Raw genomic sequence first — 10,106 nt, 5'->3', positions numbered from 1 at the left:
AGAAAACCGTGTATTCATATTAGATGTTAAATAATTGGATGGCCAAAACAAATTTATGTTTTATGTTTTACTTTTGGCTGTCTGCTAATCACAAGGTAATTTTCTGCCTGTAGCACTTTGAGATTTGTTTCAAATGTAAAGTGCGTTATAAATACAATTTATTATTATTATTATTATTATAAAATATCTCATATTGCTTTCTCTAGCCCCCCCCTCTCTGTGTCTGTGTAACCCGGTTGGGTATATAATATTTTTTGGTTTCATGTTTTCTGTTTAAAAACGTTTTTGTTACTTCATAACTCATTTTTTAGGAGTTTGTTTTGTCTTGTTTTAAAAGAAAGCACTCATGGGGTTAACATTCTGTCTGGAACAGGGGGAGTGTGCTGCTGACGGACCGGCAGGAAGTGAACACCAGAGAGGATGTTGTTGCTCCATAAGAGGAGGGTGGCTGTAGCAAAGCAGTGATTCAGATAAACTGTGTCTTATATTCTCTAGTCTGCATTGCACAAACCTGCATGCACATGCTGTGTCTCCAGAGAGTTTACACAACAATCAGAGAGGACAGTCATCATGTTTGGAGAAGCAACTGAATGTCTCCACGGAATGCAGTGACAGTGACTGTCTTTGTGTTGACAACATGCTAACGCTAATGCTAACGCTAGCTCAGTGAGGTTAGTGGGATGAGAGGAGACTGTCTGTCTGTCTGTCTGTCTGTCTGTCTGTCTGTCTGTCTGTCTGTCTGTCTGTCTGTCTGTCTGTAGGATAATGCATCTCACAGGTCTGTCTGTTTGATTTTTTTAAAAGATTTTTCAATAGCTAAAGCACAACAAAAGGGGTTCCCCATTGTAGCTCTGCTATTTTTGAAAAACCTAAGACACTTTTAGAATCTGATCTCAGGTCAGAATGGGTAATTAATGAAACTGTCAGGATGTAGAGGACATTTTTAGAATCTGATCTCAGGTCAGAATGGGTTAAGCTGTATGCCTCACTGTGTGGAGTCTGGAATCATTATTTTGTGTAAGGCAACATCAAGGCTTGACTTAAACATTACTTTCCCAACTTTGTAAAACAAAATGTAACAAACACAGATATAAATGCACTGAATGATTTATTAAATAACTGTGCAACAATTAGACCAGGTTAATGTGTGAGCAGGCTAGCCTGGCTGCATTCCACATGTTATACTGTCAATACTACACTGCTGTGTCACAGAGGAGGTAGAGTTGTTTTCATACTGTAATTAACAAGGAGAGCAGCGGTTGTAAAAAAGCTCATCAGAGAAAACGATGGATTGTGAATTTGTTTTTTAAATCATTCTGACCTGAGATCAGATTCATACGAGGTTTCCACTGGGACACACACACTGGTCTGATGAACCCATTCTGACCTGAGATCAGATTGTAGAAATGTCAGACGTTCTTCGATTCTTTCAAAAATAGCAGACCTACAAGCTCGTATCGCGCCACTCGGTGGCGCGCTACGAGCTTGTAGATCGGCTATTTTTCAATAGCCGATCTACAAGCTCGTATCGCGCCACCGAGTGTCGCGCTACGAGCTTGTAGGTCTGCTGTCTGTCTGTCTGTGTGTGTGTGTGTGTGTGTGTGATTCTTTTTTTAATAGCAGACTTACAAGCTCGTAGCGCGCCACCGAGTGGCGCCATATGAGCTTGTAGGTCTGCTATCTGTCTGTCTGTCTGTCTGTCTGTCTGTCTGTGTGTGTGTGTGTGTGAGATTCTTTTTTAAATAGCAGACTTACAAGCTCGTAGCGCGCCACCGAGTGGCGCGCTACGAGCTTGTAGGTCTGCTATCTGTCTGTCTGTCTGTCTGCTGCTATGGTGCACGTTGGCTCATTTAGTGTATGGTGGTTCTCAAACCTTTTTAAATTCAAGGGCCCCCATAACTCTTAGAGGTACCATACCCATTTGGAAACCACTCAAGGACACTTTGAGACCCACTGGTGTAGCAGAGGGTTTCCAGTGAGCCAACATGCACAATAGCAGCACTCAAGACACTCTTTGTCTTGTTGGTTGATAAAGTACTCCTGATAAAGTACTCCTGATAAAGTACTCCTGACTGTAACGTAGCTTCTCTGCTCTCCTCTCCTGTACAGCGGTGAAGTTTGGTCGAATGTCCAAGAAGCAGCGAGACAGCCTCTACGCGGAGGTCCAGAAACACAGGCTTCAACAAGCACAAGCACAGGGTCAGGCGGCCCACCTCCTGCACTCCCACCCTGGCCTGAGCGGCCAGACGCCCGGGGAGGCGTCGCCTCTCTCCGCCCAGTATGGCCTCTCCGCTACGGGCCTCACGGAGCTCCACCATGAGCTGGGAGGATATCTGGAGCAGCGCTCCCCTGGGGAAGGTTCAGCATCCTCCAAGGTCTGTCATTTGTCATGTGGATCCCTTTAATGGTAATTTGGAATGTTTTGTTTTTGTTTTTATTTTAAACCATGGTGTGAAATTATGCACCATTCACAACCAGTTTACTACGGAGCCCGTGAATGGCCATGAATTCAAAATATATTTTATCTTGTACGTACAAGATAATATCTCGTCCGTACAAGATTTTATCTCGTACGTACAAGATAAAATATATTTTGAATGCATGGCCATTCAGGGGCTCCGTAGTTTTCAGTTCAACAGCATTTTATTAATTATTCAAGTTTCACCGTATTTCTTTTAGGTTGGGATGTGTTAAAACACCTTGAGGGCCCGGCCCTATTTAATCCATTAATAAAATGTGCCCATCGTCAGCAAGCGCCTCTAGGCTGTAGAGCGATGCCATCAGTTTTCATATAGCACTAATTTGAGATTATCAATCTCCGTCTCGGGGCACATGACCGTGCACTTGAACTTGACGGTCATGGGCCCCGATGGTGTTAATTGTGCCCCAATATTTCCCCGAATGAATGAGGTATTTGGTATCGGCATAATACTTTTACGGTTCAGTTTTCCATAGCTTTACTTGATTGGCGCAAAAGATGTGTCTTGGATCGTAATTGCATTAAGCCAAGCCAAGCCAAGCCAAGGAACGTCAGGTTACGTTTTGAGCACTATAACCCCCTGTGCCAGGACGTCAATAGAAACGCTGGCACCTGGTCTGCGTTTCTATTGTAATGTACTGGCATGGATTGTGTTTTAACCCATTTTGCGCGGGCACCCCTTTTGGTGTTAGCATTACGTTCTGCTTTAGCTATTGAAAAATACTACAAGCTCATAGCGCGCCACCGAGTGGCGCGCTATGAGCTTGTAGGTCTGCTACTTTTTTGAAAAATCGAAGAGCGACTGACATAGAAACATAGCTTTTTCAGAAAACTGTCAGGATGTAGAAGACATTTTTAGAATCTGATCTCAGGTCAGAATGGGTTAATAAAATGTAGGCTTTAGCACTAAATCATTGATCAGCATTAGTCTATCAAATGTACCGTAGGTCCTGGTTCACTTATTTGACTGACTGCTGTATATAAACGCCACACTGATGCTTTTCAAAGTGGGGGGGGGCAGCCAGGGTGTGCAAGAGATAAGGAGCCAATTAGAAAAAGGCTCCAATAAGCCGTCGCTGCGTGACGTGTCGAGACGTTGTAGATCGGCTATTTTCAACATTTCTTTCTCCTACTTTTTATGGTTATTTCTTTAAACCATTCTGACCTGAGATCAGATTCATACGAGGTTTCCACTGGACACACACTGGTCTGATGAACCCATTCTGACCTGAGATCAGATTCATACGAGGATTCCACTGGACACACACTGGTCTGATGAACCCATTCTGACCTGAGATCAGATTCATACGAGGTTTCCACTGGACACACACTGGTCTGATGAACCCATTCTGACCTGAGATCAGATTCTAGAAATGTCAGTTGCTCTTCGATTTTTCAAAAATAGCAGACCTACAAGCTCGTAGCGCGCCACTCGGTGGCGCGCTACGAGCTTGTAGATCTGCTATTTTTCAATAGCTAAAGCATAACATGATGCTAACACCAAAATGGGTTCCCGTTCAGAATGGATTAATATGTTATTACCGTACATAATAATAATAATAATAATAATAATACATAAATAAAAAATACTTGGGCAAATTAGTAGCCCATACCTTTGCAGGATCAAGTGTGCATAATTTGCAATGTTTTCACCCCATTCTTAACTGGTTTGTTAAACAAGTGCGAGGTAGCCTAGGATCATTTAGTCTTCGGTGACATCATGTTTTAGAGACATTTGGTCGTGTGTATGCGTGCGTGTGTGTGTGTGTGTGCGTGCGCTCCAGCCTTGAGGCCTCATCCTGTTTAGCCTGTTCTTAGTAGTAAAGTCAGGAGGTTAAAACAAACCGAGACTGGAGACAATGTTTACACTTTACTCTTCAGATGTCTTACTACATTTTCAGACAAAAATAAATAATACATGCATTCTATTAACCCATTCTGACCTGAGATCATATTCATACGAGGTTTCCACTGGACACACACTGGTCTGATGAACCCATTCTGACCTGAGATCAGATTCTAAAAATGTCAGTCGCTCTTCAATTTAAAAAAAAATAGCAGACCTACAAGCTCGTATCGCGCCACTCGGTGGCGCGATATGAGCTTGTAGATCTGCTATTTTTCAATAGCTAAAGCATAACATGATGCCAACACCAAAATGGGTGCGTTTTCAATAGCTAAAGCATAACATGATGCCAACACCAAAATGGGTGCGTTTTCAATAGCTAAAGCATAACATGATGCCAACACCAAAATGGGTGCGTTTTCAATAGCTAAAGCATAACATGATGCCAACACCAAAATGGGTGCGTTTTCAATAGCTAAAGCATAACATGATGCCAACACCAAAATGGGTGCGTTTTCAATAGCTAAAGCATAACATTATGCCGACACCAAAATGGGTGCGTTTTCAATAGCTAAAGCATAACATGATGCCAACACCAAAATGGGTGCGTTTTCAATAGCTAAAGCATAACATGATGCTGACACCAAAATGGGTGCGTTTTCAATAGCTAAAGCACGACATGATGCCAACACCAAAATGGGTGCGTTTTCAATAGCTAAAGCATAACATGATGCTGACACCAAAATGGGTGCGTTTTCAATAGCTAAAGCATAACATGATGCCAACACCAAAATGGGTGCGTTTTCAATAGCTAAAGCATAACATGATGCCAACACCAAAATGGGTGCGTTTTCAATAGCTAAAGCATAACATGATGCCAACACCAAAATGGGTGCGTTTTCAATAGCTAAAGCACGACATGATGCCAACACCAAAATGGGTTAAGCCTGTCAGCAACATGACATTTAACTTGATGATTAATTGTCATCCAAGTAATTGCGATTAATGATTTATTTTGTGTGTTTTTGACATTGAACATATAAATACAAATTAAATTTGCAGAGATGGAGACAAAACTGTGCAGAGATGGCAAATAACAAGTTACTGAGATATTCAATAATGATACTTAATAATGAGACACAGCATCGTCATGAGCTTGTGGATCTGTTTTAAATGTATGTTTGAAAGAGTCTATTATCTTCAATATGCCATTATGTAATTGTGACAGGCCCAGTGTCGTCAAGTGTAGCTTTGTTTTGATTACATGTTGATTAATTGCCCCGTGCCCACTGCCCACAGCCACGAGGGAGGAAACGGCGGAACAGCGATCGATCAGAAGATGGTTATCACTCTGACGGAGACTTCCCCGAGCAAGATTACAGGAGAGAGCAAGGGGACGACAAGAAGAGCAAGACCATCATGCTCTGGGGTCTGTCACTTCACGCCACAGAGGACCATGTAAGGCTTTCTACATCACTAATCCATTCTGACCTGAGATCAGATTCTAAAAATGTTCTTCTACATCCTGACAGTTTTCTGAAAAAGCTATGTTTCTATGTCAGTCGATTTTTCAAAAATAGCAAGCTCGTATCGCGCCACTCGGTGGCGCGATACGAGCTTGTAGATCTGCTATTTTTCAATAGCTAAAGCATAACATGATGCCAACACCAAAAGGGGTTCCCGCCCAAAATGGGTTAAACCCCAGAGGGGTTTAGGGGGGAAAGAGTTGGAAGTTGAACCGGAGACCAATTGGGTCTCCATTAACCCACTGAGCGCTGTTCAGAGGTGGACAGCCGCTGCCCCTGCTGGTGGGGGCAATGGGGCTTAATGCGTTTAGCAGAGCGACTAAAACGATTGCGGATAATCAGAATATGCAAAGTTACGCGTGAACAACAAGGTAAATAATAGAGGCAACTGTGATACCAGTTGCACAATGAACCTAGCATAATGGAAAGGTCAAAGATAATATGTTAAAGCTTAATGTGCGCACGGCTTTCAGGAGCTGTAGACTCTTAAGTAACATTCAAAGATTGTGGATTCATTGTCTGGTTTGAGAAACTACTTGTTTATTTTATTTGATTTATTTACAGGTCTAACTTTGAATGTTTGTCTTGTGTTTTAGATTCGAGCTGCCATGGAGCAGCTTGAAGGCCCCCAGCCAGTGGATGTCAGGCTGATGAAGAAGAAGACAGGTGAGAACCATGTGTGCCATAGGGCCATTCCTTCCCCCAGTCTTTGACCATAGGGCCAATCTGCTTCCGTTTTCAGACCCGTTTTGCCATAGCAACTGAGAATTACTTTTCATGATACGAATGGCTTAAAGAAAACATAAGAAATGTAACATTTAAATGTGGTAAGTGAGAGGAGCAGGGATATTTCTATTTGGAGAAAGTAAAAAATGCCGGGAGGCACACGTTTTTGGTTGAATGTGGTTCTTGCTGTGGCATTCAGGAATGTATTTTTCTTTTCTTTGTTGCTGTGGTAAAACTCCTAAATGGCCCGTTTTACTAAACCGGGCCTGGGTGGTGAAGCAGTTTGTGACAGTTTGCATAATATTGCCCATGGACTCTGACTAACACGCCTCCCGTCTATATCTGAATGCTGTCCCTAGGTATAAGCCGTGGTTTCGCCTTCGTGGACTTTTATCACTTGCAAGATGCTACCCGATGGATGGAGACCAATCAGGTTGCTTCATAATCGCCAAGTCTAGTTTTTGGTCTTGGGGATCTGGAACGATAACACAAAATGAAACCAAAAAAAAAGAAAAAGTATCAAGGGAGTGTGGAGGTTATACAGATGACATCTCTGTTTACAAAAAGAAAAAGAATATATATAAAAAAAAACTAATCCTGAGAGATATAAGTTATGTTTAGTAGATTGTACAGTTATATGCACAGCCTTGCTGCTGTCAGTTTAGTTACCCAGTTAAACCATGCAGTAACACAGGCCAGGAACATCTTTTATTTTACAACCTTCCAAATGTGGCCCTTAAAAAGAATGACCAGTTAACGTTTTAGAGTGGAACTTGTATTCAGTTTAAGTCCAACTGTCAGGAGCTGGTTTTCTTTATGTTTTGTTGGGGGTTTTTGTCTATAAATAATACTGTGAATGGGACATCTTTTCCCCCTTGATATTGGCTGTGGGAATTCAATCCCTGGTTTTGTCTCTTTCCCACTGTATGGTACCGGCTCCACTGGACTGGACTCCACTCGTCTCTTGGGGTTTTCTATGAGGTGAAAGTACCTCCAAAGGTTGACATGAATACACTGCAGACTACTGATAGATGAGAGTCAAAGGACTCTCCCTTCATGAATGCTCCCAAATACTGTTGACAAACTTATAGTAAACGGATGAATGAATGTCAACGAATCATAAATGAACAATTGCACGGCCAGGCCTACCTCATTCCTAAAATGGTAGCGGTTTGTCTCGGACGCTACACTACATACCTCACTTGGCACTCTCCTATCTGCAGTGGGAAGCAAAGCGAGTAGAGTGGAGTGGAGTCGAGCTGGTACCGTGCGGTGGAAATGTGACTTTAGAGAAAGCAGTCCAAAGGGTCTTATCAGGGTGACATTTATACACACACTGCTCCAGCTCAGTCTGGGCACTCTGGTCCCAAACACATTAAGAAAAGCCATCATGCTCACATACACATCAAGCACCTGTCGGGAGGGTCCCTGTCCCCCTTCTCTCCCTTCCAACACTGCTTGCTCTATTGGTGAGATCCACTCCAGCCATGGAAGTGTTGAGTCATTGTTGTCGTCCTCTTGCAGAAACGGCTGATCATCAGTGGCCAAAGTGTGGACATGCTGTACAGTCACCCCCGGAACAAATATGAAGACTGGCTCTGCAACACTGTAAGTTAACGTTCTGCCCACCGTATCCCCAACAAAGCCCCTCAAATGGCAGGCCTTTATTATCTCTGTACAATGTCCTAGGGATGCACAATTAATAATGTATCTCATCAGTATTGACCAATGTTTACTTAAAAGTGCGATATCTGCAATATAATCCACATATCTTTAGCCAATATTTTATGTTGTAATTTAGTTGAATGAAAAACTTTAACCCATTCTGACCGGGCACCCATTTTGGTGTCGGCATCATGTCATGCTTTAGCTATTGAAAAATAGCAGATCTACAAGCTCGTATCGCGCCACCGAGTGGTGCGATACGAGCTTGTAGGTCTGCTATTTTTGAAAAATCGAAGACACTTTTAGAAATCTGATCTCAGGTCAGAATGGGTTAATAATGAAACTGTCAGGATGTAATAGACATTTTTAGAATCTGATCTCAGGTCAGAATGGGTTAAATTATCCTCACAATAGGAGTATGAATGGGCCCTTATAGGCTGGGACTGAGGCGGGGCCAGCCAGGCTATGGGATGGAGCGGCTGCCCTAGGTGAGGCGGGGCCAGCCAGGCTATGGGATGGAGCGGCTGCCCTAGGTGAGGCGGGGCCAGCCAGGCTATGGGGATGGAGCGGCTGCCCTAGGTGAGGCGGGGCCAGCCAGGCTATGGGGATGGAGCGGCTGCCCTAGGTGAGGCGGGGCCAGCCAGGCTATGGGATGGAGCGGCTGCCCTAGGTGAGGCGGGGCCAGCCAGGCTATGGGATGGAGCGGCTGCCCTAGGTGAGGCGGGGCCAGCCAGGCTATGGGATGGAGCGGCTGCCCTAGGTGAGGCGGGGCCAGCCAGGCTATGGGATGGAGCGGCTGCCCTAGGCGCTCCACTCCGCGTACATGACGGTGAGGAACACGGACACGGTGCAGCAGTAGAACACCAGGAAGGCCTTGTTGATCTTGGCGGCCACGGCGGTCCAGCGTCCTCCAGACCGCCACGCCGCGTCCTGTCCGCCCTGCAGGACGGCCGACGCCACGCGCCTCTGCAGCTCTCTGAGCTGGACAGACAGGTATACGCAGACAACAGAACAACGTTAGCTTCATTATAGGTTATAGTGACTTAAGGCTCATTCATAGTCTGGATTTTCGGTGGTGAGGTGACCACCGCCGCTCCGGTGGTGAGCTGACCGCCGCTCCGGTGGTGAGCTGACCACCGGAGCTGAAATAACGTTGAGCGGTGGTGAGTAAAATCAGAGAGAAGGGCTGGAGCGGTGGTTTGCTCTTCACCGCGGCTCAGTGACGTCATGTTGTAGTTCGGTGGTCACCTCACCACCGAAAATCCAGACTATGTATGAGCCTTTAGAAGGTATTGAGGCCTAAAAAAAAAAAAAAACTTTGGTTTCCGATTGGCTGTCATTTTTGAGCTGAGTAGGTAGGGAATTTATTTTATTTTTTATTTTATTTTTTCATGGGAAGGATGGGTAGCAAGGACTTTATTTTATTTTATTTATTTATTTTTTCGTGGGAAGGATGGGTAGCAAGGATTAAAAAAAAAATCCTACGGCAATGATGGATAGGCTTCTACATTTTTCATATTTTGGCTATGTGAAATAACTGGCAGTTTTAATGGTTAATACAACTTTACATTGTTTTCATTACACAGTGACATGCCTGGAGTAGAGGCAGCAGGTTTAGAAAATAGGGTTGCTGATATTTTCTGCTGCCCTGCGGTTGGCTTTGGCAATTTTTTTGGTGGCATTTTAATGTGCGGTGGCAATGGCACCACAACACACACGCAACAGAAACACAACACTATCGGCGTGTGTTATTCAATGTGTGTTTGTGTTTCCCATTGAACCGGGTCTGCATGTCACGTTAAAACATGTTCCCCTAAATATTTCTGTCGGAGGCAGCGCGCTTTAGTTGAGAGAGTTGCGACAT

General features: G+C 44.0%; 1 protein-coding gene across 2 annotated transcripts; it reads left to right on the top strand.

Moving 5' to 3' along the window:
• The first annotated feature begins 638 nt into the window (after window positions 1-638).
• LOC310875074 (RNA-binding protein 5-like) lies at window positions 639-8,302 on the top strand. Of its 2 annotated transcripts, XM_083788122.1 has the most exons (6): window positions 639-671; window positions 2,110-2,375; window positions 5,625-5,783; window positions 6,448-6,517; window positions 6,937-7,010; window positions 8,102-8,302. In XM_083788122.1, the coding sequence occupies exons 2-6, from the start codon at window positions 2,127-2,129 to the stop codon at window positions 8,192-8,194; spliced, it is 645 nt and encodes a 214-aa protein (XP_083644248.1). In that variant the 5' UTR covers window positions 639-671; window positions 2,110-2,126; the 3' UTR covers window positions 8,195-8,302. The 2 variants fall into 2 exon arrangements, with proteins under 2 accessions (XP_083644248.1, XP_083644249.1); XM_083788123.1 differs by lacking the exon at window positions 6,937-7,010.
• Window positions 8,303-10,106: the final 1,804 nt, after the last annotated feature.

Source organism: Protomyctophum parallelum (genome assembly GCF_964188405.1).
Source record: "Protomyctophum parallelum genome assembly, chromosome: 17".
NCBI lineage: Eukaryota > Metazoa > Chordata > Actinopteri > Myctophiformes > Myctophidae > Protomyctophum > Protomyctophum parallelum.
Note: the sequence above shows the minus strand (reverse complement) of the source record. Positions and strands in the feature narration are given on the sequence as shown.